Below are 26,282 nucleotides of genomic sequence, written 5' to 3' on the forward strand. Positions count from 1 at the left end.
CTATCTTGAAGCATAGGGGCCCGGAAGGGCTGAGGCTGCCCTGAGGCACCGAGCGTGACCCGCGGGGGTGTCTCTGGGCCCCGAAAGCATTGACACCAGCTGGCCCAAGATGCCTCGGCCGAAGGGGTCTTGTCAGAGCGTCACAGTGACCACCAACTGCCCTTTCGCAGGTTAAACAAAGCTCTCCTTTCGTTTCTTACATGTTTCGGCTTTGGTCAGAGAAGGGGTCGCCCAGCTGTATGGTAGGGGATGCCGGATGTGGGGTCTAACTGCTTCTCAAACAGACTTTTAACTAACCCTGTTTCAACCTCATTTTACTCCCCCTCCAGTTCCAGAGTTACCTGTCGTCCTCTAGACCGGCTTCCCGGTGCTTGTGCAGGCCGAGCGGCTGTTAGGGCCTCCCGCCGGCCCAGGGTCTAGCCTCCTGGGCCACTGGATCCGTTAGCAATTGACCACCGCTTCCCGGCCTTCAGAGGGTCGCTGCTGTCCCCCTCGGGGTGTCTGGCTCGTCACCCTCTCCTGGGTCCCGTCCTGTAAGTCGGGCTCAGGAGGGAGCAGAGGTGAGAGTGTGCTCCGTGGCTCTCCTCGCCGGGACCCCCCTCCGCGGTCTGACTCGGGGATTTATGGGTGGGTGCTGACACTCGCCGTTTCTGATGCCTGAGCTCACCCCTCCTTCCTTCTCCCGCCTGGCTGGTCTAACGCTCCTTCAGGCCCCTCTTCCAGAGCCACAGCTGAGGGGAGTTAGAACCTGGGTCGCTCCTGGGGGAACATTTGTCACACTTTGCTGCAATTGCTCGTTTCCCAGCCCTTCGTTTGTTGTACGTGTTCCCTCTCGAGTCTGACGTCTCAGGCAGAGAGAGGATTTGAGAGGTATTCAGTATAATTGTATTGCCTGAATACGTACAGAAGGAAACCACATCGCTTTGAACCAATTTCCAATAAACGCGATAACTTTTCTGTGGATAAATACGTTTTTCTTTTCTTTCTTTGCTGGAATTTAGAAACCAAAAGGCAAAATACTAGTTTAATTTCCATGAACATTAGAATCCTAGATGTCAACGTTTTAACCAATGTTAAATCCAACGCTTGGATTTCATTGCTGACCCGAGGCGTTTGGAGTAGATGATGTGTAAAGTTCTTTCGTACTTTGAAGTTCTCCGGACGTGATAGGCAGTGGTTGTGACAGTGTTGTGTTTGGGCTCAGAAATATTGCTTTAGACGCCTTAGAAGATGCCTTTGTGATCAGCACACTCAGCCTCTGGTGTGGAAATTCTGGTTCACGGGCGGTAACTCAGCCTCACAGGAAAACCGGACGGTAAGACTTTGCGGGCCGCTTTCTCCGCTCCTGTGTTCACTTTGACCAGGGGAGACAATCTCATGTGCTTTTAAGTTTTTTGGACCTTATCTGATAAAAAAAGGTAATAAATGCACACAAAGCAGATAGTCTGAGAAATATATAAAAAGTTATTATGTTAAATAAAAATCCCCTGAAATCCTGCTACCACTACTGCAAACACTCGGTTGCATGAATTTTCTGGTTTTCTCCATGTTGGCCTGTCCTGTCCCCTCCCAGGGTTCAGACACGGCACACTTACTCCACACCCTCTCCTCCCACTTTGTAACGGGTCACTGCTATTTCTCTACTCCATTAGGTATTCTTTAAAAACACGATTGTAATGGTTGCATGATAGTTATCATATGAATGTATGTAATTTATCGATTTTCCTATCATCACATAGAGCGTTTTATTACATTTTCCTATTATAACAATAAGCTTTACTACATATATACATCTTGTCATCCTTGAGGAAATTCAAGGATCTAACTCTGAAGAATAAAAGTAGAGAGGTTTGTGGTAGACACTTGTTTGAGATAATACATGCAAAATGCATATAAATTAGAAAATATATTTACTTGGTTTGATTATTAGTATTAGTACATGGGGCATTCATTTTATTTGTTTCATTTCTATTGTTTGTATTATTAAACTAACTCAACTTACTATTTGAGAAAAAGTTAGATCATAATCTACTTTCAGAGTGAATTATATCATGAACCATAATCTATAACAATAAATTAAAATAAATAAATGTCAGAGATGACTGATTTTTTTCTTTTGAAATTTTTATTTAAATTCTAGTTAACATAGAGTGCAATATTGGTTTCAGGGGTAGAATTCAGGGATTCATCACTTCCATACAACACCCAGTTCTCATCCCAACAAGTGCCCTCCTTAATGCCCATCACCCATCTATCTAGCCCATCCCCCACCCACCTCCCCTCCAGCAACCCTGTTTGTTCTCCATCATTAAGAGTCTCTTATGGTTTGCCTCCCTGTTTTTATCTTATTTGTCTTTCCCTTCCCCTATGATCATCTGTTTTGTTTCTTAAATTCCACATATGAGTGAACCAGAATTTTTAGAGTGAAAGCTACTGGCATTGACTGTGACAGAAAGTTTTGTAACCACTAGAGGGCGGTATATCACATTAATTAAAAAAAATCTCAAAACAGTTTAATACTTCTTGACCTACTTTTACAACTGATCATGATAGACATGAAATTACACTTCAAAACATTCTTGGAGTGTTAATGTTATTTAAGGACCTACTACGTGGCATACATTGACAGTACACTGAGACGTGTTTTCGAATTCAGTAAGAAGACAACAGAGGTAATACAGGCAGTTGCCCGCATTTGGGCTTCTGTCTGCCTCTCCGGCCTCCTGTCCTGCCCTCCCTGACATCCAGCTGCTGAGGTCGCACATGTGCCTTTCTCTTTGTCCAGAATATCGTTTGTGCTCCTCCCCGCCTGGTGAAACCCAGCCTACACCTCAGGCTGCAGCATTCTGTTTTTCCCAGGCAGAGTCAAGTACAAGTACGTGCTTTCTCCACCCTGTTCCTGGGGGGCCACGTTCAGTCCTATTATGTGATTGCTTGTGTCTCTTTTCCCCAGGAAACTGAGTTCCTGGAGGCGGATGATGTGTTAACTCATTTTTATTTGTCCAGCTGTGGTAGGGCCTGTCACACAGACAGTGCTTAAATATATGAACACAAGTGCTATGGAAAGTTGCCGGAACGAGATCATTTCCCCGTAATCTCTCCACGGATACTTCCACCCTCTTCTCCCATACAGGCCACTGAAAAAGATCTCCAAAGCAACCTGAATACACACTGTGTTGACTTGCTGATGGTGAGGGAGAGTCCCGCTTTGCCAAATAAGAAAAGGAAGGGGGATTTTGGAGAAGAATGTAGGTTTCCCAAATATTTCCCTGGGGAAGCCTTGGGGGATGATATTAACGTCAGAAATACACAGCTGAAATGAAATCATTCCTGTTCTTCATTCCGTTCTTACACTAACCATATAGGTAAAGGGGTTTTGTTTGCCATTTGGTTAGCAGGTAGCCACCCTGATGCCTTCAGCATGAGGAAGACAGGGTGCCTAGAACATTCCACCGTGCTCTACAAAAGCTAAAGGAGTTAGACTCAAGTTTCAACACGCCCGAAGTATTCATCAGCTAATTAGACAAGTCTCCATCCAAAAGGCATATGTTTCTTAAAGTTTTTGTTATATGTTCACTTTAGATATGTTTGCAAAAAGATTAAAAAAAAAACCCCTTTAGCTAGTTTTTAATCTTGTAGATATGCCCATACTCAAAATCATCTAGAAACTTCTGCTCTGAAATGAGACCTGGCTATACAGGATAGTGGTTAAGTGAGCTCTAAAGACAAACAGACTTTGGTTTCACTCCTTCATATGTCCTTTCCCATCCTTGTGATCTTGGGCATGCTACTCAACCTCACCTCACCTCAGTTCTTTCATCTGGGGTCTGGACCCGACAGCATGTACCTCACTGCATTGCTAGGACGGGATGAGGTCCTGCATACGCACAGTGTTGCACAAGGTCTGTCTGACATTATAAGCTTTCAAAAACTGTTAGCTGTTATTACAGGATACGGTTCTTTATTGCAAGACAAAGTCATTTTTCTTGGCATTCAGGCTTTTTGTTTTCTTTCAAGTAACCCATACCTAATGGATGTTTCCCCTCCCATGGCAGTAAAAGGGCTTATGTTTTCATTTTGATGAGACGTGTGCCAGGGACAACAGAGGGCTTGTGAGCATGAGAATCTTGGGGAGGTGAGGGAAACCCCACTCTATAGGACACCACGGCCCCGGCACTCCAGGAGCCTCGAGCCGACATCAGTGTCCACATCCATGCAGGTCTCACCCTGGCTGTGCCCGGAGGGGCAGCACTGCCCGGCTGTCAAGCACCTTGCGGCTCTTCTACCGTGGCAACAGCGACATCGCCCTCCTTCCATATCCCCGGAGTTGGCTTGGCATGTGGCTTTCAAATGCATTGTCTAGATTATTAATTCCTGTGGGTGCGAACGTTACTCTATAATTCGTATCAAAATGGCATCTATATATAAGTGCTTCATACATTTTTAAGAAACTACTACGTATATGTTTTAATATTTTATATAATTACAGTGGTATTTGTTATGAACCAAAAATTGCCACATAAGGTACAGCCCAAGATTTTAAACATTTTTAGAGCTTTAAAAATTTTAACTTTTTGGGGCACCTGGCTGGCTCAGTCGGTAGTGTGTGTGACTCTTGATCTTGGAGTCGTGAGTTCCGGCCCCACATTGGGTGCAGGGATTACAGAAGACTTGTAATAATAGTACAGAGTTCCTATATACCTGTTTCCAGCTTCCCCCAATGTTGACATCTTACATAACCATATCAGAGTTATCAAAACTTAGAAACAAACATTTTCGTAAGACTGTTAACTACACTACAGATTTTCTTGGGATTTCACCAGTTTTTTCGCTCCTGTCCTTACTCTGTTCCAGGGTCCGATGCAAGGGATCATATTATATTTTATGTCCTTTAGTATCTGCTCATCTGTGACAATTCCTCTGTTACTCCTTTTCTTTCATGACCTTGACACTTTTAGAAAGTACCCGTCAGGCATTTTGTAGAATGTCTCTGAATTTGAGTCTGTGTGATGGTTTGTTTTCTCCTTGACTGAAGTTACACCTTTTTCAACACATTGTGTCAGGGGTCACAACATGATTTCAACGTTTTTTACTGGTAATTATGACCTTGATTACTTACAGTCAAGTGATATCTGCAAGGTGTCCCTACGGTAAAATGACTTTTTTCTCTTTGTAATTAACAGATATTTTGAGGGAGATACTTTGAGGCTATGCAAAGGTCTTATTTCTCCTTAAACGTTGAAGCTAATGTTAGGATTCATTTGTGGATCCTGTTTGCAACAATTGTGTGGCTTTCCTTTTTGTTTAATTAAAAAATTATCTTACTTCATTTTAAATTTTTTAAGTAGGCTTCATGCCCAGCATGGAGCCCAATGTGGGGCTTGAACTCATGACCCAGAGGTCAAGATCCGAGATGAGATGAAGAGTCAGAGGCTGAACCAACTGAGTCACCCAGGTGTGCCACCAATTTTAAAGATGAATCTAAATTTCTCTTACCAGTTATTAGAAGTTCTGCCTTTCACAAATGTTTCCAAACTTTTCTTTTGATTTTTTGATACCCTTTGCCCAAAAGATTATTGTCTCTTGTAATGAGTCTTACAGGTTTATTCACTGATAGAACTGGCATTTCCTTTGATTTCCTCTGAACTTATCTTCTCAGTTTGAAAGAGGATCCTTTTCTTCCTGAAGACTTAAAACTCAGTATATAGGCATTTTGCTTTCTTATATTTTAAAATGTTACATATATATAACCCCATCATCACTGTCGTCACTTTTAGCGCGCAAAATGCTATTCTCTTTCACTATAACTGATAACGAATCTTGATCTACTTTTGTCGCTGTCAGTGAGCCCTCTCTGGATCTGCGAAAATTCTGGCACCTAAATCCGGAGGATTTAGGGCTGGTATTGCATAGGGACTCTGGTCACACCACAGTCTCACAGAAGGACGATGTTGTAACATACAAGTACTAGTAAAATAAATACCTGTCCTGCTTTACAAGCTCACCAGATAAACTTGTTTGGCCCAGACTGACCAGATTTTAACAAATTTTTAAAACTATTTTCAACTATCCTTTGTTTGTTGAGACATCCTTTGGTATGCAGATAACAGGTACTAGGGTTGGGGATTATTAACCATGACACTGGCTTGGCACACAGCTTGCTGCTCAGTGTGGCTACAGCAGCACGTGACTATGCTTTCTTGCCTTTCTTTTTAATTAATAAAATAGAGTTTGAGGTGCTTGGAATGCTTCACAAAAAACACGGCGAATCCCTTTGGCTTGCTTGCCCCACGGGAATGCCCTTTAAAAATAATATCCCAATTAGGGCACCTGGGTGGCTCATTTGGTGGAGCGTTCGACTTTAGCTCAGGTCACAATCTCACTGCTGTGGGTTTGAGCCCTGGGTCGGGCTCTGTGCTGACAGCTCGGAGCCTGGAGCCTGCTTCGGATTCTGTGTCTCTCTCTCTTTCTGCCCCTCCCCTGCTTGCACTCTGTCTCTCAAGAAATGAATAAAAATGTTAAAAAATTAAAAAAAAAAATCCCAATTCACAAAATTGTGTCTTGATAGCATAAAAAAATGCCCCAATTATTTGCTAGAAGTGACATGCAGCTTTCTATTTTTTAAAACCTGAGCCTGGGGCGCCTGGGTGGCTCTGTCGGTTGAGCGTCTGACTTCGGCTCAGGTCATGATCTCACGGTCCGTGAGTTCGAGCCCCGTGTCGGGCTCTGTGCTGACAGCTCAGAGCCTGGAGCCTGTTTCAGATTCTGTGTCTCCCTCTCTCTGACTCTCCCCCGTTCATGCTCTCTGTCTCAAAAATAAATAAACATAAAAAAAAAAATTAAAAAAAGAAAACCTGAGCCTGAAATTTTCTGTTGCCTTCCTGAAACCTATGCTTCTACCCCCAAAATAGGAAAGTACAAAATGTTTCCTCTTTCAGTCATGTCTTCCCATTAATCTTCATTTTTCCTTTTCTTCTTTTTTTTCTTTTGTTAAATGCGTATTTATTTTTGAGAGAGACAGAGTGCAAGCCGGGGAGGGGCAGAGAGAGAGGGAGACACAGAATCGGAAGCAGACTACAGGCGCTAGCCATCAGCACAGAGCCTGACGCGGGGGTCGAACTCAACAACCGTGAGATCATGACCTGAGCTGAAGTCGGACGCTTACCTGATAGAGCCCCCCAGGCGCCCCAATCTTTGTTTTTTCATTTCCTTTTCTCTTCTCCCTTATTTCATCCAGTAGCCGCCATATGTAGCAGAAAGAACACGGGTGCTGCAGCCAGACAGACCTGGGTTTGAATCTCAATCTGCCACTGGCCAGCTGTGTGACTCTGGATGGGAGTATCGTCTCTGAGTCTCTGAACTCTAACCTGTAAAGGGAGATGAGAATATGTGTTTTGGCTGCCTGCCTGGAGCAAATAATAATCCATGTACTGTAATGGTAGGTATTCCTGGATGCGCACCCTCGGCCAAAACCACTCCTAGGAAAGGAGTATTTCTCTAAATACGTGAACAGTCTTCTTAGACAGATCTGGCTGAAGCATCCCTTGTCCCTGGGACTGAGTCCTGTCTTCTCTCTTCTGGAAACGTGAGGGAAGAAACGCACATAGGCATGGCCGCCCAAGCCCTGCGGCTGCCAACAGGCCTGCTTGTCAAACACCCACATGTGCAGTGAATCCTGCCTTATTCTCCCAGGACCACTCACCTCCACCTCGTGCTATTTTCATCACTACCTTCACCCGAGGAGGTAAAATGCCCATTTTGGAAATGTCTATTTTACAATTTCATTAACAATTCAGATTTGAGAGCACAGTTATAAATTCTAACTTATTTGCATCTGTATTTAGAGTTCTCTATTTGAACCTCTTCCTAGATCAATCCTGAATACAAGGAAGCTCTGAGGGCCGGAGCAGGGGCTCCGGGTGGGCTTGCTGAATGGAGTAACGACCAAAGGGCCGGAGTCTCTGGGTAGGGACCCAGGAAGGATGGTGTTTGCCACCTGCTCTCTGTCTCCTCCAGGCCCGGGAGGCTCTTCTCTCTTCATTCTCTTAACAGTATTCTTTCGGTGAAGTCTGAAGGTTTTTTCAAAATGCAGAATGTCATTTGTGTCCCTGTGTTCACAGAGCTTGAAGTCACAGTGTCCTCACACAGTGTCCTCACAGTGTCCCCACTCACATGTGCATGTCTGCGCTGGGGACAACAAAGCCACTGGGAGAGCAGGAAGTGGGGTGACCTTCTGGTTTCTCATTGTTGCTTCCAGATCACTGTTTCTTAACCTTGTCTGCTCATTACAATTCTTTGGGGAGATTTAAAAAAATGGAAATGCCCAAACCGCACCTTGGTGTTAAAGTTTCCCGTGTAAGTTCAACGTGCAGCTAAGGTTATGTTCTAGACCCTTGTTTTCTAGATGTGGACCACGGACCAGACACATGTGACAAAAAGCCCCCTTTCCTGCCCGCTGGCTGAGCTCTCCTCCCGCTCCCACCAAGGCCCCCTTCACTTTACGTGGATATTTGAGCAAACGTCACCTTCTCCGAGACCTTCTCTGGCTACCCAACCTGTTGTCTGAAATTGCCCTGCCAGCACTGTGCCCCTTACTGCGCTCTGGTTTTCATTCAGCACGCTTTATAACTCCGCTGACATATTCTTATGTTGAAAATCTGTATTCCCTGCTAAAATGTAAATTCCATGAGACAAGAAAATAATTACTTTTGTTTTTTATTGTGTTCCTAATATCTGGAGCAGCACCTAGCACATAGTAGGGGCTTGATAAAGGGAACGGTTGAATATTTTCCCCTACGTTCGTTATGTTGATTTGCCTCTGGATCCCCGCTTTAATTCGTAAAGCCACCGATGCGAATGACCACCTCTAACTGTCAGGACCTCTCTATCCACAAGAGAGGTACGTCCACACAAATAACTACAGTCAGGGAGGCACATAATTTATACCAGCGGTAGTAGAGAGGATTCTTAGGAAGCACTCGAGGAAGTCAACCTCAGCAGTGTTTGAGGGGACTCTGGTGGATGGCAGTGGGACAGGAAAGGCATGCTGAGCCCAGGGTGCGGTGCTGGCTGGGGGAACCGGTGCCCTGAGGGAAAGGTGGCAAACAGGCCGCCAGCTGGGCAGGAGGCCTCAGGGGGCGGAACCTTGTGCACATTCTCTCCAGGGGCCAAGGGCAAAGTTCTGAGGACCTGTAAGACAGGCCTGGTACGAGAGATTTTTACTCTGGCCATCTCACCATGCTCTACAAATGCCATGCTGTCAGCCTTACTGGTGTGAGAGGTCAGAAACTCAGCCTGAAGCAATCCAGAAGAGAGCCTGAAGTAGAAAGGTTGATTGAAAATAAAGACATATGCGATTATCATAATTATATGGAAAAACTTTGATAATCATATGAAGTTTCATGATCATACAAGGGGTTTCTCTGGTTTTCTTGTTTCTTTATTTAAATATTTATTTATTTATTTTCAGAGAGAGAGCGTGTGAGCACGAGTCGGGGGAGGGGCAGAGAGAGAGTGTCAGAGAGAGATCCTTGCCCCTCTTTTGGTTTTCTTAACATCCCTTGGCAACAACTCCAAAGAACAAAGATCCTTCAAAGTCTTAAACAAATAGCTTTACTATATATGTGGGATATTACTGACTGATCATAAACTTTTTAGGGATGCCTGGGTGGCTTAGTCGGTTAAGCATCTGACTCTTGATTTCAGCTCAGGTCATGATCTCACAGTTGGTGGGTTCAAGCCCCACATTGGCTCTGTGTTGACAGCTTGGAACCTGCTTGGGATTCTCTCTTTTGCTCTCTCTCTCTGCCCCTCCCCCACTCTCTCCCTCAAAATAAAGAGACTTAAAAAAATCATCAACTTTTTACACCACTGTACCAAAATTTAATAGAATTTATTAGGAATTTTAGAAAAACAAAGCTTCACAACTACAGCTAATACATAATTTTAATAACAAAATATCCTGTTGTATTTTTAAATATAATGAATTTATTTTCAGAAGCATGCCCATTAAAAACAATGAAGCATTTCCATTCACTAAAAATGTATCAATAAAATACATAATAAACTTGTAGCATAAATGTAAACTAGTCAATTTATCTCCATTACCCATGTTATGATTTACCTTTATTTTATGGTTATAGTATTTTAAATTATTAACAAATGCAGAAATCTAGGATATATTTACAGGAGATTATCAAAAATAATGATTCCATTTAATAGTTACTGTTATTCTTCATCAGTATTTTCTCTGCACTCTGGATCCAACATCAGGAGATAGACTGGTCCTTGGCTGGCTGTTCTGTAACATAATTTCAGAACACTATTTTACTGTAGTATTCATAGGCAGATTCACATGTGGATCTCCTTACAGATTATGGATGTTAATAACACTAAATTCATAATTCAAATTCTCAAGTGCTACATATACATCAACCTCAACATAATGAGTACCACTTCACATAAAGCATCATACCAATGATAATAATTCATAATCTTCACCCTTTGCTATTGGAAAAGGTGATTAGCAGGTGCCTTTTATCATAATCTGGTGTGTAAATAGTCACAATTTAGCAATTTTATTTTCTAAGGGAAGCTCCAGCAACTCATATAACACCCTAGGTGTAGTTTAACAACATATATTGGGTTAAAGAAGTTGCTTGAGAGGGCATTAGGTAAAAATTCATTAAATTCATAAATTCATAAAATTTATTTTAAAAAAGTAAATATTCCAAAATAAAAATTCTGCTTCTAAGAATCATAGTTTTTACACTGAAAAGCCATGGCTGGTGTCTTCAGGACGCCCTGGGACAAGCCTCTGAGAGGACAGTGTTTGCATGTCGTCTCTATTAGAACGCAAGAGACTTGAAGGCAGGAAAGTGTTTTCCTCTTTCTAGTCCCAGCCCTCACACACAGGCACTGTGTGTCTGACACAGTGAAAACCCAGGCAATATCTGTTCAATGAAGAAAAAGAGGGCACCCAGGGGGCTCAGTTGGTTAAGCGCCGACTTCAGCTCAGGTCATGATCTCACGGTTCGTGAGTCCCATCTCTGTATCAGGCTCTGTGCTGATGGCTCAGAGCCTGGAGATTGCTTCAGATTCTGTGTCTCCCTCTCTCTCTGCCCCTCCCCTGCTCGTGCTCTCTCTGTCTCAAAAATAAACATTAAAAAAAAATTAAAAAAGAAAAGGAAAGAAAAAAAGGAGACCAGTACGATAACTTCTATGAAAAGAACAAAATCAGGCTGCTATAGTCGCCAAAAAGAGGAAGTTCTAAACTTTGACAGGATAAAACTTGGGCTGAATAAGCCTTCCTAGAGGGAATGGCAGTGAAATGAAGCTTGAAAGAATGAGTAGGAGAGAAGTACGTAAGAGGACAAGTCCTGTGAGGCAGGGGATGAGGGGAAGGCAGTGTGGGCCCTGGAAGGACAGGGAGCTCCAGGGAGACCTACCTGTCGCTCAAATGTATATAACTTACAAGCTGGGGAGCAACCAGAGGTGCAGATGGGAAGGTCGTGAATGCAGTTCTCTGGAGTTTTAATTCATCTTTTAGGTGACAGGTAAGTGCTGACACAGGAGAGTGATATGTTCATATTCTTGGTTTACAAAGATTACTCTGGGCTGATGGTGTGAAAGATACCCTGGACAGATCACATCTCTTCAGGTGGGACATGACACATTCTTCTTCTTCTTTTTTTTAAAATGTTTTTTATTTATAGAATAAATTTAATGTTTACTTGATGTTTTTATTTATAGAGACCAATTTTTAATTAATTAATTTTTTTAAATTTACATCCAAGTTAGCTGGCATATAGTGCAACAATATTTCAGAAGTCGATTCCTGAATGCCCCTTACCCATTTAGCCCATCCCCCCTCCCACAACCCTTCCAGTAACCCTGTTTGCTCTCCATATTTACAAGTCTCTTATGTTTTGCATCCCTTCCTGTTTTTATATGATTGCTTCCCTTCCCTTATGTTCATCTGTTTTGTATCTTAAAGTCCTCATATGAATTGAGTCATATGATACTTGTCTTTCTTTGACTAATTTTGCTTAGCATAATACCCTCTAGTTCCACCCACGTAGTTGCAAATGGCAAGATTTCATTCTTTTTGATTGCCAAGTAATACTCCATTGTATATATATATCACATCTTCTTTATCCGTTCATCCATCGATGGACATCTGGGCTCTTTCCATACTTTGGTTATTGTTGATAGTGCTGCTATTAACGTTGGGGTGTGTGTCTCCTTGAAACAGCACACCTGTATCCCTTGGATAAATACCTAGTAGTGCAATTTCTGGGTCATAGGGTAGTTCTATTTTTAATTTTTTGAGGAACCTCCATACTGTTTTCCAGAGTGGCTGTACCAGTTTGCATTCCCACCAGGAGTGCAAAAGAGATCCTCTTTCTCTACATCCTTGCCAACATCTGTTGTTGCCTGAGTTGTTAATGTTAACCATTCTGACAGGTGTGAGGTAGTATCTCATTGTGGTTTTAATTTGTATTTCCCTGATGATGAGTGAAGTTGAACATTTTTTCATGTGTCGGTTGGCCATCTGGATGTCTTCTTTGGAGAAGTGTCTATTCATGTCTTTTGTCCATTTGTTCACTGGATTATTTGTTTTTTGGGTGTTAAGTTTGATCAGTTTTATAGATTTTGGATACTAACCCTTTATATGATATGTCGTTTGCACATATCTTCTCCTATTTCATTGGTTGCCTTTTAGTTTTGCTGATTGTTTCCTTCACTGTGCAAAAGGTTTTTATCTTGATGAGGTCCCAATAGTTCATTTTTGCTTTTGTTTCCCTTGTCTCTGGAGATGCGTTAGGAAGTTGCTCTAGCCAAGGTCAAAGAGGTTTTTGCCTCCTTTCTTCTCTAGAATTTTGATGGCTTTCTGTGTTATGTTTAGGTCTTTCATCCATTTTGAGTTTCTTTTTGTGTATGGTGTAAGAAAGTGGTCCAGGTTCATTCTGAACTTCACCGTCCTGTTTTCTCGACACTATTTGCTGAAGAGATTGTCTATTTTTCATTGGATATTCTTCCCTGCTTTGTCAAAGATTAGTTGGCCATATGTTTGTGGGTCCATTTCTGGGTTCTCTCTTCTGTTCCATTTATCTGAGTGTCTGTTTTTGTGCCAATATTATACTGTCTGGATGATTACAGCTTCGTAATACATCTTTAAGTCCAGGATTGTGATGCCTCCAGCTTTGGTTTTCCTTTTCAAAATTGCTTTGGCTATTCGGGTTCTTTTCTGTACAAATTTTTTCCATACAAATTTTAGGACTGATTGTTCTAGCTCCGTGAAGAATGCTGGTATTATTTTGATACAGATTGCATTGAATACGTAGATTGCTTTGGGTAGTATCGACATTTTAACAATATTTGTTCTTCCAACCCAGAAGCATGGAATATTTTTCAATTTTTTGTCTTTTTCAATTTCTTTCATAAGCTTTATATAGTTTTCAGTGTGTAGATGTTCACCTCTTTGGTTAGGTTTATTCCTAGGTATTTTATGGTTCTTGCTGCAATTCTAAATGGCATTAATTCCTTGATTTCTCTTTCTGTTGCTTCATTATTGGTGTATAGGAATGCAATTTATTTCTGTGTATTGATTTTATATCCTGTGAGTTTGCTGAATTCATGGATCAGTTGTAGCAGTTTTTTTGTGGAATCTTTTGGGTTTTCCATATAGACTATCATGTCATCTGTGAAGAGTGAAAGTTTGACCTCCTCCTGGCTGATCTGGATGCCTTTTATTCCTTTGTGTTGTCTGATTGCTGAGGCTAGGACTTCCAATACTATGTCGAATAACAGTGGCGAGAGAGGACATCCCTGTCTTGTTCCTGACCTTAGGGGGAAAGCTCTCGGTTTTTCCCTATTGAAGATGATATTAGTGATGTGTCTTTAATATATGACTTTTATGATCTTGAGGTATGATCTTTCTATCCCTACTTTCTTGAGGGCTTTTATCAAGAAAGGATGTTGTATTTTGTCAAATGCTTTCTCTGCATCTATTGAGAGAATCTTGTGGTTCTTATCCTTTCTTTTATTGATGTATTACAGTGATTGTTTTGTGGATATTGAACCAGCTCTGCATCTCAGGTGTAAATCCCACTTGATTGTGGTGAATAATTCTTTTAATGTATTGTTGAATCTGGTCAGCTAGTATCTTGTTGAGGATTTTTGCATCCATGTTCATCAGGGAAATTCGTCTATAGTTCTCTTTTTTATTGGGGTCTTTGTCCTGTTTTGGAATCAGGGTAATGAAATGCTGGCCTTGAAGAAGGAATTTGGAAGTTTTCCTTCCATTTCTATTTTTTGGAGCAGCTTCAAGAGAATAGGTGTTAACTCTTTCTTAAATGTTTCGTAGAGTTCCCCTAGAATGGCATCCAGCCCTGGACTCTTGTTTTTTGGGAGATTTTGATTACTAATTTGATTCCTCTACTGGCTATGGGCCTGTTCAAATTTTCTATTTATTCTTGTTTCAATTTTGGTAGTTTACATGTTTCTAGGAGTCTGTCCATTTCTTCCAGATTGCCCATTTTATTAGTGTATAATTGCTAATAATATTCTCTTATTGTTTTTATTTCTACTGTGTTGGTTGTGATCTCCCCTCTTTCATTTGTGATTTTATTTATTTGGGTCCTTTCCTTTATCTTTTTGATCAAAATGGTTAGGTGTTTATCAATTTTGTCAATTCTTTCAAAGAACCAGCTCCTAGTTTCACTGATCTTTCCTACTGATTTTTTTTTTTTTTTTTTGGTTTCGATAGCATTGATTTCTGCTCTAATCTTCACTATTTCCTGTCTTCTGTTGGTTTTGGGTTTTATTTGCTGTTCTTCTTCCAGCTCTTTAAGGTGTAAGGTTAGGTTGTGTATCTGGGACCTTTCCTCCTTCTTTAGGAAAGACTGGATTGCTATACACTTCCCTCTTATGACTGCCTTTGCTGCGTCCCAGAGGTTTTGGTGTTGTCATTTTCATTGGCTTCCATGTACTTTTTGATTTCCTCTTTAACTTCTTAGTTAGCCCATTCATTCCTTAGTAGGATGTTCTTTAGTCTCCAAGTATTTGTTATCTTTCCAAATTTTTTCTTGTGGTTGATTTTGAGTTTCATAGCATTGTGGTCTGAAAATATGCATGGTATGATCCATCTTTTTGTACTTGTTGAGGGCTGATTTGTGTCCCAGTGTCCAGATATTCTAGATATCTTCCTTGTGCACTGGAGAAGAATGTGTATTCTGCTGCTTTAGGATGAAATGTTCTGTATATATTTGTTAAATCCATCTGGTCCAGTGTATCATTCAAAGCAATTGTTTCCTTGTTGATTTTCTATTTAGATAACCTGTCCATTGCTCTAAGTGGGGTGTTGAAGTACCCTACTATTATGGTATTATTATCAATGAGTTTCTTTATGTTTGTGATTGATTTATATATTTGGGTGTCCCACGTTTGGAGCATAAATGTTTACAAGTGTTAGATCTTTTTGGTGGATAGACTCCTTAGTTATGATATAAAGCCCTTCTTCATCTCTTGTTACAGTCTTTATTTTAAAATCTAGATTGTCTGATATAAGTATGGCTACTCCAGCTTTCTTTGGCGACCATTACCATAATAGATGGTTCTCCACCCCTTTACTTTCAATCTGAAGGTGTCTTTAGGTCTAAAATAGGTCTCTTATAAATAGCATATAGACGGATCTTGTTTTCTTATCCATTCTGTTACTCTATGTCTTTTGATTGGAGCATTTAGTCCATTGACATTTAGAGTGAGTACTGAAAGGTATGAATTTATTGCCATTATGTTACTTGTAGAGTTGGAGTTTATGGTGGTGCTCTCTGGTCCTTTCGGTATTTGTTGCTTTGGGTTTTGTTTTGTTTTGTTTTGGTTTTCTGTCTTTTCTCCCTTCAGAGAGTCCCCCTTAAAATTTCTTGCAGGGCTGGTTTAGTGGTCATGAACGTGCTCTAATTTTTGTTTGCCTGGGAAACTTTGTATCTCTCCTTGTATTTTGAATGAAAGCCTTGCTGGATAAAAATTTCTTGGCTGCATATTTTTCCTATTCAGCACATTGAATATATCCTGCCACTCCTTTCTGGCCTGCCAAGTTTCTGTGGATAGGTGTGCTGCAAACCTGATATGTCTTCCCTTGTAGGTTAAGGACTTTTTTCCCCTTGCCGCTTTCATGACTGTTTCCTTGCCTGAGTATTTTGTGAATATGATTATGATATGCCTTGTTGATGACTGGTTTTTGTTGAATCTAATGGGAATTCTCTGTGCTTCCTGGATTTTGATGTCTGTGTCTTTCCCTAGGTTAAGAAACTTTTTCGCTATGGCTTGCTCCCATAAACCTTCTACCCCTTTTCTCTCTTTTTATCTTCTGGGACCCCTATGGTTCTGATGATATTCCTTTTCAATCAGTCACTGAGTTCTCTGATTCTTATATCATGCTCTTTTTTTTTGCTTTGGTCTCCCTCTTTTTTTTCTGCTTCATTATTCTCCATAAGTCTGTCCTCTATATCGCTGATTTGCTGCTCTGCTTCATCCATCCTTGCCGCCTGAAACATGATAAATTCTTAAACAAAGGCACTAACAGTAGGAATGAAGATAGTGGATGGATTTGAGGTGTATTATCAGGAGGACATATTGCCTGTGGGCATGGGAGAAGGAGAAGCCTGGATGAGATACACATTTCTGTCTGGGAAGTCTGGAGGATGGTGTCACCAACTGAAGTAAGAATTAAAAGAGGTAGAAGAGTTTTGGGGGGAAACTTGGGAAACTGAATCTTGGCTCTGCCACTGAATATTTGTGAGACTTGAGAAAATTCCTTGATGTCCTTCGCTTAGAATATTAAACAAGATAACGTGTGTGAAATAATTTGGGACAGTACTTTTCAGTGGTAGGAATCCCTAAGTGTGCTTCCATTCTTGTTTCTAAATATATCTCAACAAAATTTGGGTGCCATTAAAGAGTATTAATTGACATTTAGCATTCACCAAGGGGCTTTGCAAGAAAACAGTGGTATTTTATGGGGCATAAAATCTTGCTTCAGAATATTAAAAACGTTTCCAGTTCAAATACATCACCTCATTTTATTGTAGCCTGAAAAAGGTACATCATATATTTAAAAACCAGGTATAAAAAAATCATGAAGTCTCAACCAATATTTTCAAGTATGTAGTATGTGCTAGTTTCTACGAAGTAGACAGGTAAATGGAAAAACAGCCTCAAGAATATAGTTCCAAAGAAGATCACTCATGTAAAAAGACAACCCACAAAAATACCTATGGAGTAGAAGTATAAAACCAGTGGTACTACAGTAATTAAGTTCAGAGAGAATGTGGTCATCATAAGCTGGATTGGTCATGGAGAGATTCATGGGGGAAGTGACATTAAGTTGGTGCTTAGATAGGTTGGATTAGGAAGGTAGTGCAAAAGTACAGCTGGTGCAGTTTGGAGCGGGGGTGAACATGAACAATGAGAAAAACATGACAGCATACAGAGTACTGCAGACTTGAAGGACAACGCATTAAATTTGTTTGGCTGGAAGGAAGATTCATAGTGTAAAAAGAGAGGTAGGTGGGACTATGAATTGTTACAAATTGTTATCATTCCTATTATTTACAAGGAAGTTATGCTTTGCATGTGCATTTCACTTAAGTAGTTTCAGGAATGTTACCTTTTTCTGAAACGATGCAACCTTTTTTTTTGAGACGATGTAAATGGATAAGATGATCACAATAGTGGCACTAATGATAATGCAACCCAATGGTGTCTAGCATGTGTTGTGTTATAGGCACTGTTCTAAATACTTTACACTGGTTCTTCTCTCTAGAAGCCCTCACAGGTACACTAGAGGATAGATGCCAGTACCATTAAGATGATTATGACTAATCAGTGAAGGGATACAGGAAGGGATGGGCCAAATTTTGTTCCTCTGAAATCTTACAACAGCACTTGCTCTGAGTGGTGGAAGCTGACTGCCTGCCACCTGAGAGATCCTGCTCAAAATTATTTCTTTTGCTCATGTTACAAGTGTCTAAAATCCCACTTTTAGAAATTCACTATACTTCTTCCCAGAAATTGTTTTTAAATGATTTAAATGGTTTTAAGTCTTTTAAAGTAATTTTTAGAAGTGAGGGGCACCTGGGTGGCTCAGTTAGTTAAGCCTCTGACTTTGGCTCAGGTCATGATCTCATGGTTCATGAGTTTGAGCCCCACATTGGGCTCTGTGCTGATAGCTAGCTCAGAGCCTGGAGCCTGCTTTGGATTCTGTGTCTCCCTCTCTCTGCCCTTCCCCTGCTTGTGCTCTCTCTCTCCTTCTCAAAGAATAAGCATTAAAATTTTTCAAAAAATAATTTTTAAAAATGAAAAATTATCTTTTAAAATTCAAGCCAAGTATCTCAACAGGAGTGAATATGCCAGTCCATTTCTTTTCCTAAGAGGAAAAACTCAAAGCAACACCACCAAACACTGTGGGAGAAGGAAACACAAGGAGTGACAGAATGGGGGGAAACACAAAAAACAGTAATAAAACACACATGTGGGGGGTGCAGCATGGTGGATTAATATATAAACTTCACTCTTGTGAATTTTCCAGAGAGATATATAATTTTTGAGAATTATAGAAATTATAGAAGAAAATAGATCAGGAGTCAAAGTGACAGTTGCCAAAAGACTCCTGTACAATAGTCACTGCATCAACAATGCCACACCAAAAAGGCCGTTTCTGAGAACCATTTGCAGAGACCGAAATAAGAAGCTTCATGAAGGCAGGGGCAGCCTCTTTCTTCTTCTTTACTACCACACTCAGGACACAGCAAAAATCTAAAATGTGGGCAGGAAATGTGTAACTTTGTTTATGTAAGAGCAAATAATAAGAAATGAAGTATACTTGTGTCGTCGTACTTTTTCCTGTCAAGATTACAGAACTGAGGGTATGTGATGAAAAACAATTGAGCAAGCATCCAATGAATTCTCTAAGAAAACATTTTTTTTTTTTAGAAAAAATTTTAATGTTTATTTATTTTTGAGAGAGAAAGAGACAGAGTGTGAATGGTGGAGGGGTAGACAGAAGGGAGACACAGAATCTGAAGCAGGCTCCAGGCTCTGAGTTGTCAGCAGAGGGCTCGATGTGGGACTCGAACCCATGAACTGGGAGATCATGACCTGAACCAAAGTTGGGCGCTTAACAGACTGAGCCGCCCAGGCGCCCCTCTAACAATGCATTTCTTTGTCGAACACCTAAGTTGGGGATAGTAAGAGTCCAGGTGCCTCACATAGTCTTAATTCATATTATGGTAATTTGTATACACTATCCATGTGTGTTCTTTCTCCCTGTTAGACTGAAAATTCCTTAATGCACTAAATTGCCACTTATATGTGTATCTTTACCAGAATCCAGTGTCAAGGCAAAAAACAAAAACAAAATTCCAAATAATGATGTCTAGTTTTGAACTTTGAAAACACAAAAGGGAGATGGGCAAGGGTGGGATCATTACCATGGTAAAATAACCAACAATTTTCCGGTTAGGCTACATACCCATATACCACATATCAGTAGTGCAATGATATCAGTTTCTGTTCCCATGGATGATGAAATACTCTGGATGGAAAAAACTTTATATTTTGATTTTTTTTAATTTTTAAAAAATGTTTATTTATTTTTGAGAGAGACAGAGAAGGAGAGTAAGTGCAAGTAGGAGAAGGCAGAGAGAGGGAGACACAGAATCCAAAGCAGGCTCCAGAGCTCTATGTGGGGCTAGAACTCTTGAAATCATGACCTGAGCTGAAGTCAGATGCCTAAGTGATTGAGCCACTCAGGCGTCCTATATATTTGGCTTGTTTTAAATGGAAGGATATTTGCTGATTCTAACAAAACGTCTCATCATTGAAAGTTGACTGGGAGAAAAACTCCCTAAAAGCCAATATCAAGAAAAATTAATTTCAATACAGGATTCTTACACACAAAATCATGACATTTCCTAAAATGAGAGAAATAAAAGCTTCTTAAAGTACTTACCAGAAATGGTATTATTTGTAAGGTATTTTTGATGGATGGATTTTTGCAAATGGTTTCTTGTACATCTGAAATAATTCCATGACACAAAAATAATTCAGTTACGTATGCTGACAGAGAAGAATCAAATGTTAAGTTCTGGTGTCAAATATTCAACGTGGGGAACAGACTTTCTTCTTTGGTCACCAGAAACAGTCTTTAGCCTTGTATTAGGTTAGGAAATAGAAGTAATTTGATGATAAACAATTACATAAAATTAATGTTGATAAAAAGAAATTCCTAATACTTTGACTATTCTATAACAATCTTCCTTCAAATGCTGGGTTTTCTTGTCTTTTTTTTCTTCCTTTTTAAAAAATACAGTACTTTTATTACTTTTTAAAGTTTATTTATTTATTTTGAGAGAGCGCGAGAGAGCAATCAAGAGAGAGTGAGCCAGGGCATGAACGAGGGAGGGGCAGAGAGAGAGAGAGAGAGAGAGAGAATGAGAGAGAATGAGAGAGAAAATCCCAAGCAGGCTCAGTGCTGTCAGTGCAGAGCTTGATGTGGGGATGGAACCCATGAACCATGAGATCATGGCCTAAGCCGAAGTCGGACACTCAACTGACTGAGCCACCCAGGTGCCCCTCTTCTTTTGTAAAACAAAAGGTAAATTTGATTCTTTGAGTATCTCAGGAAAGAAGAGATGTTTATTTAGCTATTAAGGCATAAAAGTTGAATAATTCGTCAACTCTTGCCTTTTCAGTGCTTAAGCTTTGGTCCATATAAAAGCAAGGGTCTGGGCAAAAGAAAAAAAAAACACCTTCAAGCAGAATCCTTTATGTGAAGCATTTAAGCATGTCGAAGTATCCAATAGGAAAAAACCTTCTAAAAAAACTGACCTGAGTTTTTTACTCTTGATCTTCATAATTGGACATCTTACACCCTTAGTTATATATTGCTTCTGGGGTTGTAGCTCCCTGCTTTTTATTAATATATTATTATTAAAGTTTATTTATTTTTGAGAGAGAGAGAGGGAGAACTTGTGCATGAGCAGGGGAGATGCAGAGAGAGAGGGAGAGAGAGAATCCCAAGCAGGCTCCACACTGTCAGCGTGGAGCCCAATGTGAGGCTCAATCCCATGAACCTCGAGATCATGACTTGAGCCAAAACCAAGAGTTGCCCACCAGGCACTCTTATTAATATTTTATTCTTAAATTTTAATTTTTAAATTAACACAAAAAACATATAGAGCATATATACATATTGCAATTAATTATAATGAAGCTAATGTCTATGTAATGACTTAGACTGAGAAATGTGCACATTATCACTATTTTAGGAACTTCCCAGAGCTCCCATCTCCATGCCTCTCTGGGGATTGCACTTCCTTTCCTTGCCCACAGAGGTGACCAATTACATGGGCTTTGTGTCTGCATAATTATAGCACATGAGTATACATGCATATCGTATTGCTTGTTTTACCTGTTTCTGAACTTCAAATAAGTAAAACTGACCTGATTTTTGTTCTGAATTTTTATTACTTTTTAAATTTAAATTTTGATTCATTTACAGTGCAATGTAGTTTCCTGGGGTAGAATTCAATGATTCCTCACTTACATATAGCACCCAGTGCTCATCACAAGTGCCCTCCTTAATACTCATCACCCATCTAGCCCATCCCCCACCCGCCTCCCCTCCATCAGCCCTCAGTTTGTTCTCCATATTTAAGGGTCTCTGGTGATTTGTTTCCCTCTCTTCTCTCCCCTCCACCTTCCCATATGTTCATGTTTTGTTTCTTAAATTCCACGTACAACTGAAATCATATGCTGTTTATCTTTCTCTGATTGACTTATTTCACTTAGCATAATACATTCTAGTTATACCACATCATTGCAAATGGCAAGAGTTAATTCCCTTTGATTCCATTGAATATATACACCCATCTTCTTTATTCATTCATCAGTTGATGGACACTTGGGCTCTCTCCATAGTTTGGTTATTATAGATAATGCTGCTATAAACATCAGGGTGCATGTACAGCTTCAAATCTATATTTTTGTATCCTTTGGGTGAATACCTAATAGTGCAATTGCTGGATTGTAGGGTAGTTTTATTTTTAGTTTCTTGAGGAATCGTCATACTGTTTTTCACAGTGGCCACACCAGTTTGCATTCCCACCAGCGGTGCAAGAGTGTTTCCCTTTCTCTGCATCCTTGCCAACATGTGTTTCTTGTGTTGATAATTTAGGCATTCTGACCGGTGTGAGATGGTATCTCATTGTGGTTTTGATTTGTATTTCCTTGATGATGAGTGATGTTGAATATTATTTCATGTCTGTTAGCCATCTGGATGTCCCCTTTGAAAAATGTCTATTCATGTCTTCTGCCCATTTCTTAACTAGGTTGTTAGTTGTTTGGGTGTTGAGTTTGAGAAATTCTTCATAGATTTTGGATACTAACACTTCATCAGATACCTCATTTGCAAGTATCTTCTCTCATCCTGTAGGGTGCCTTTTGGTTTTGCTAATTGTTTCCTTCGCTGTGTGGAAGTTTTTATCTTGATGAAGTCCCAATAGTTCATGTTTGCTTTTGTTTCCCCTGCCTTCAGCAATGTTGTCTAGTGAGAAGGTGCCCCAGCTGAGGTCAAAGAGGTTGCTGCCTGTGTCCTTCTCTAAGATTTTGATGGTTTCCTGCCTTACATTTAGGGCTTTCATCCATTTTGAATTTATTTTTGTATATGATGTAAGAAAGTGGTCCGGTTCATTCTGCATGTTGCTGTGCAGTTTTCCCAACACTATTTGCTGAAAATATTGTCTATTTTTCACTGGATATTCTTTCCCGCTTTGTCAAAGATGAGTTGACCATATAGTTGTGGGTCCATTTCTGGGTTTCCTCTTCTGTTCCACTGATTTATGTGTCTGTTTTTATGCCAGTACCATACTGTCTTGATGACTACAGCTTTGTAATACAGCTTGAAATCAGGAATCGTGATGCCTCCAGCTTTTCTTTTTCAGGATTGCTTTGGCTATCCAGGATCTTTTGTGGTTCCATACGAATTTTAGGATTGTGAGTTCTAGCTCTGCAAAAAATACTGGTGGTATTTTAATGGGAACTGCATTAAATACACAGATTGCTTTGGGTAGTATAGACATTTTAACAATGCTTGTTCTTCCAATCCATGCGCATGAAATGCGTTTCCATTTCTTTGTGTCCACTTCAATTTCTTTCATACGCTTTCTATAGTTTTCAGAGTATAGATCTTTTACTTCTGTTTTTATTTAATGTTTTATTTTTATTAAAAAATTTTTTTTAATGTCTGTTTATTTTTGAGACACAAAGACATAGCATGAGCGGGGGAGGGGCAGAGAGAGAGGGAGACACAGAATCCGAAGCAGGCTCCAGGCGCTGAGCTGTCAGCACAGAGACCAATGCGGGGTTTGAACCCATGAACAGTGAGATCGTGACCTTAGCCGAAGATGGATGCTTAACTGACTGAACCACGGACACTTAACCGACTGAGCCACCCAGGCGCCTCTATATCTTCTACTGCTTTAGTTAGGTTTATTTGTAGGTATCTTATTGTTTTTGGTGCAATTGCAAATGGGATCAATTCCTTGATTACTTTTTCTGCTGCTTCATTATTGGTGAGAAATGCAAGAGATTTCTGCACACTGATTTTATATCCTGTGACTTTGCTGAACTTATATGTTAATTCTAGCACCTTTTTCGTGGAGTCTCTTGGATTTTCCACACAGAGTATCATGTCATCTGCAAATAGTGAGTTTGACTTTTTCCATGCTGATTAGCATGCTTTTTCTTTTTGTTGTCAGATTGCTGAGGGTAAGACTTCCAGCACTATGTTAAATAGTAATGGTGAGAGTGGACATCCTTGTCTTATTCCTGACCATAGGGGAAAGGCTCTCAGTTTTATCCCATTAAGGAGATTAGCTGTGGGTCTTTTGTATATGGTTTTTATGATCTTGAGGTCCACCTATCCCTCCTTTTTGAGGATTTTTATCAGGAATGGATGCTGTATTTTGTCAAATGCTCTTTCTGCAACTATTGATGGGATCATATGGTTCTTATCCTTTCTTTTATTATAGTCATGTATCACATTGATTGATTTGCAAATATTGAACCAGTGCTGTAGCCAAGGAATAAATTCCACTTGCTCATGGTGAATAATTCTTTTAATGTACTGACTTTGGTTTGCTAATATATTGTTGAGAACTTTTGCATTCATGTTCATCAGGGATACTGGCCTGTAATTCTTTTTAGTGAGGTCCTTGGTTTTGGAATCCCCAAGGCAATGCTGACTTCACAGAATGAGTTTCAAAGTTTTCCTTTTCAATTTCTTTGCTGGTTATGGGTCTGTTCAAATTTTGTATTTCTTCCTGTTTCAGTTTTGATAGTTTGTGAGTTTCTAGGAATTTGTCCATTTCTTCCTGATTGCTCAGTTGGTTGGCATATAAATTTTCGTAGTATTCTCTTATGATTGTATTTCTGTGGTGTTGGTGGTCATCTCTCCTCTTTCATTTGTGATTTTATCTATTTGGATCCTTTCTCTTTTCTTTTTGATAAGTCTGGCTAGTGGTTTACCAATTTTGTTAATTCTTTCAAAGAACCAGCTCTTAGTTTCATTGATCTGTTGTTCTACTGTTTTTTGTTTGTTTGTGTGTCATTTATTTCTGCTCTAATCTTTATGAGTTCCCTTTTTCTGCTGGCTTTTGGCTTTATTTGCTGTTCCTTTTCTATCTCCTTTAGGTGTAAGTTTAGGTTGTATATTTTGGACCTTTCTAGCTTCTTGAGATAGGCCTGGATTGCAATATACTTCCCTCTTAGGACTGCCTTTGCTACATCACAAAGGTTTTGGACTGTTGTGTCTTCATTTTCATTTTCTTCCATGTATTTTTTAAATTCCTTCTTTAATTTCCTGGTTAACCCATTCATTCTTTAGTGGGATGTTCTTTAACCTCCATGTGTTTGAGGGCTTTCCAACCTTTTTCTTGTGGTTGACTTCAAGTTTCACATTGTTGTGATCTGAAAATATGTATGGTAAAATCGCCATCTTTTTGTACTTGTTGAGGGCTGATTTGTCACCCAGTGTGTGATCTGTTCTGGAGAATGTTCCATGTCCTCGAAAAGAATGTATATTCTGCTGTTTTACGATGAAATGTTCTGAATATATTTGTTAAGTCCATCTTGTCCAGGGTGTCATTCAAAGCCATTGTTTCCTTGTTGAGTTTCTGCTTAGATGATCTGTCCATTGCTGTGAGTGGGGTATTAAAGCCTCCTACTTTATTAATGGTTTTTTTTAAAGCTGTATTTCTGAGGTGCTGACCTCTGAAACGTCACACTTGGCACACTGTTGTTTATAAAAACCTAGTGGTATTGAAACCCTCTCCTTTTTCCCCCATCAATGGTTCTGGGGAACATTTTCTTGTCCAGTCCCCAGAGCATGTTTTCATTCTTTCTCTCTAGCTGCTTTCGGGGGGAAGTGCTTTCCTGCAAAAACTCGAGGTGCTGCTCTCTCCCCCTTTCTCCTCTCGGCAAAAACGACTCCCCCCACCCGAGGTACCCCGGCTCTTCTCGCCCCCCAGTTCACCTCTCAGCACCATGCACCTGCTGCGTTCTCTCCCTCAAACTATGCAGATCATTGTGTGAATCCTCAGATCGATTTCCTAGGTGTTCACAATGGTTTGATGTTGATCTAGCCGAGTTTGAGGGACAAGTCCAGGGTCCCCTCACTCATCTGTCTCTTAACTCCTCCTGACTTGTTGCTCTTGTGCTGTGATTTGCCTTATTTTGCCCCAAATTATATTGTTTAGAATCATCTATGATGATGTGTGTAGCTGCAGTTTGTTCATTTTCCTTGCTGAACAGCGGCACATGGATATTCCACATTTAGGTGTTTTCAGTTTGGGGCTTCTAAAAACAATGATGATCTTTGTATACTTCTGCATGTCTCCTGATGCACACGTGCAGGCTTCCTCGAGGGCATGTATCTGGAAGGGAAATTACTGGCTTGTAGGGTCTGTTCATGTTCAACCTATCCGATGATGGCAGGACATTTTCTCAAGAGACTGCACCCACTCACACCCCAAAGGCACTGAGGGAGGGGCTCCCACCGCTGCACACCATTACCAATGCCTGGCATCCCCCACTGTTAAACCTGTGTCTTTCTGAGGAATATGTAACTGTATTCCATTGCTTTAAAAAAAAAGTGATTATTTATTTTGAGAGAGATGGGAGAGAGGTGGGGGAGGGGCAGAGAGAGAGAGAGAGACAGA

At 40.3% G+C, this 26,282-nt stretch overlaps 1 protein-coding gene across 10 annotated transcripts in view; it reads right to left on the reverse strand.

Moving 5' to 3' along the window:
• Window positions 1-9,871: 9,871 nt before the first annotated feature.
• Window positions 9,872-26,282, reverse strand: part of CEP126 (centrosomal protein 126) — a 101,103-nt gene continuing 84,692 nt past the window's right edge. For 5 of the 10 annotated variants that reach the window (XM_053204207.1, XM_053204210.1, XM_053204205.1 and 2 more), the window contains 2 exons: window positions 20,015-20,079; window positions 9,872-10,321 (listed from right to left, as the gene is read on the reverse strand). In XM_053204207.1, the coding sequence (XP_053060182.1) occupies window positions 10,238-10,321; window positions 20,015-20,079 (149 nt within the window). In that variant the 3' untranslated portion in view covers window positions 9,872-10,237. Of the gene's footprint in view, window positions 10,322-20,014; window positions 20,080-20,395; window positions 25,998-26,282 lie in introns of those variants that run through there. The other 5 variants (XM_053204211.1, XM_053204206.1, XM_053204212.1 and 2 more) reach the window with 3 other exon arrangements.

This window comes from Acinonyx jubatus, chromosome D1, assembly GCF_027475565.1.
Source record: "Acinonyx jubatus isolate Ajub_Pintada_27869175 chromosome D1, VMU_Ajub_asm_v1.0, whole genome shotgun sequence".
NCBI lineage: Eukaryota > Metazoa > Chordata > Mammalia > Carnivora > Felidae > Acinonyx > Acinonyx jubatus.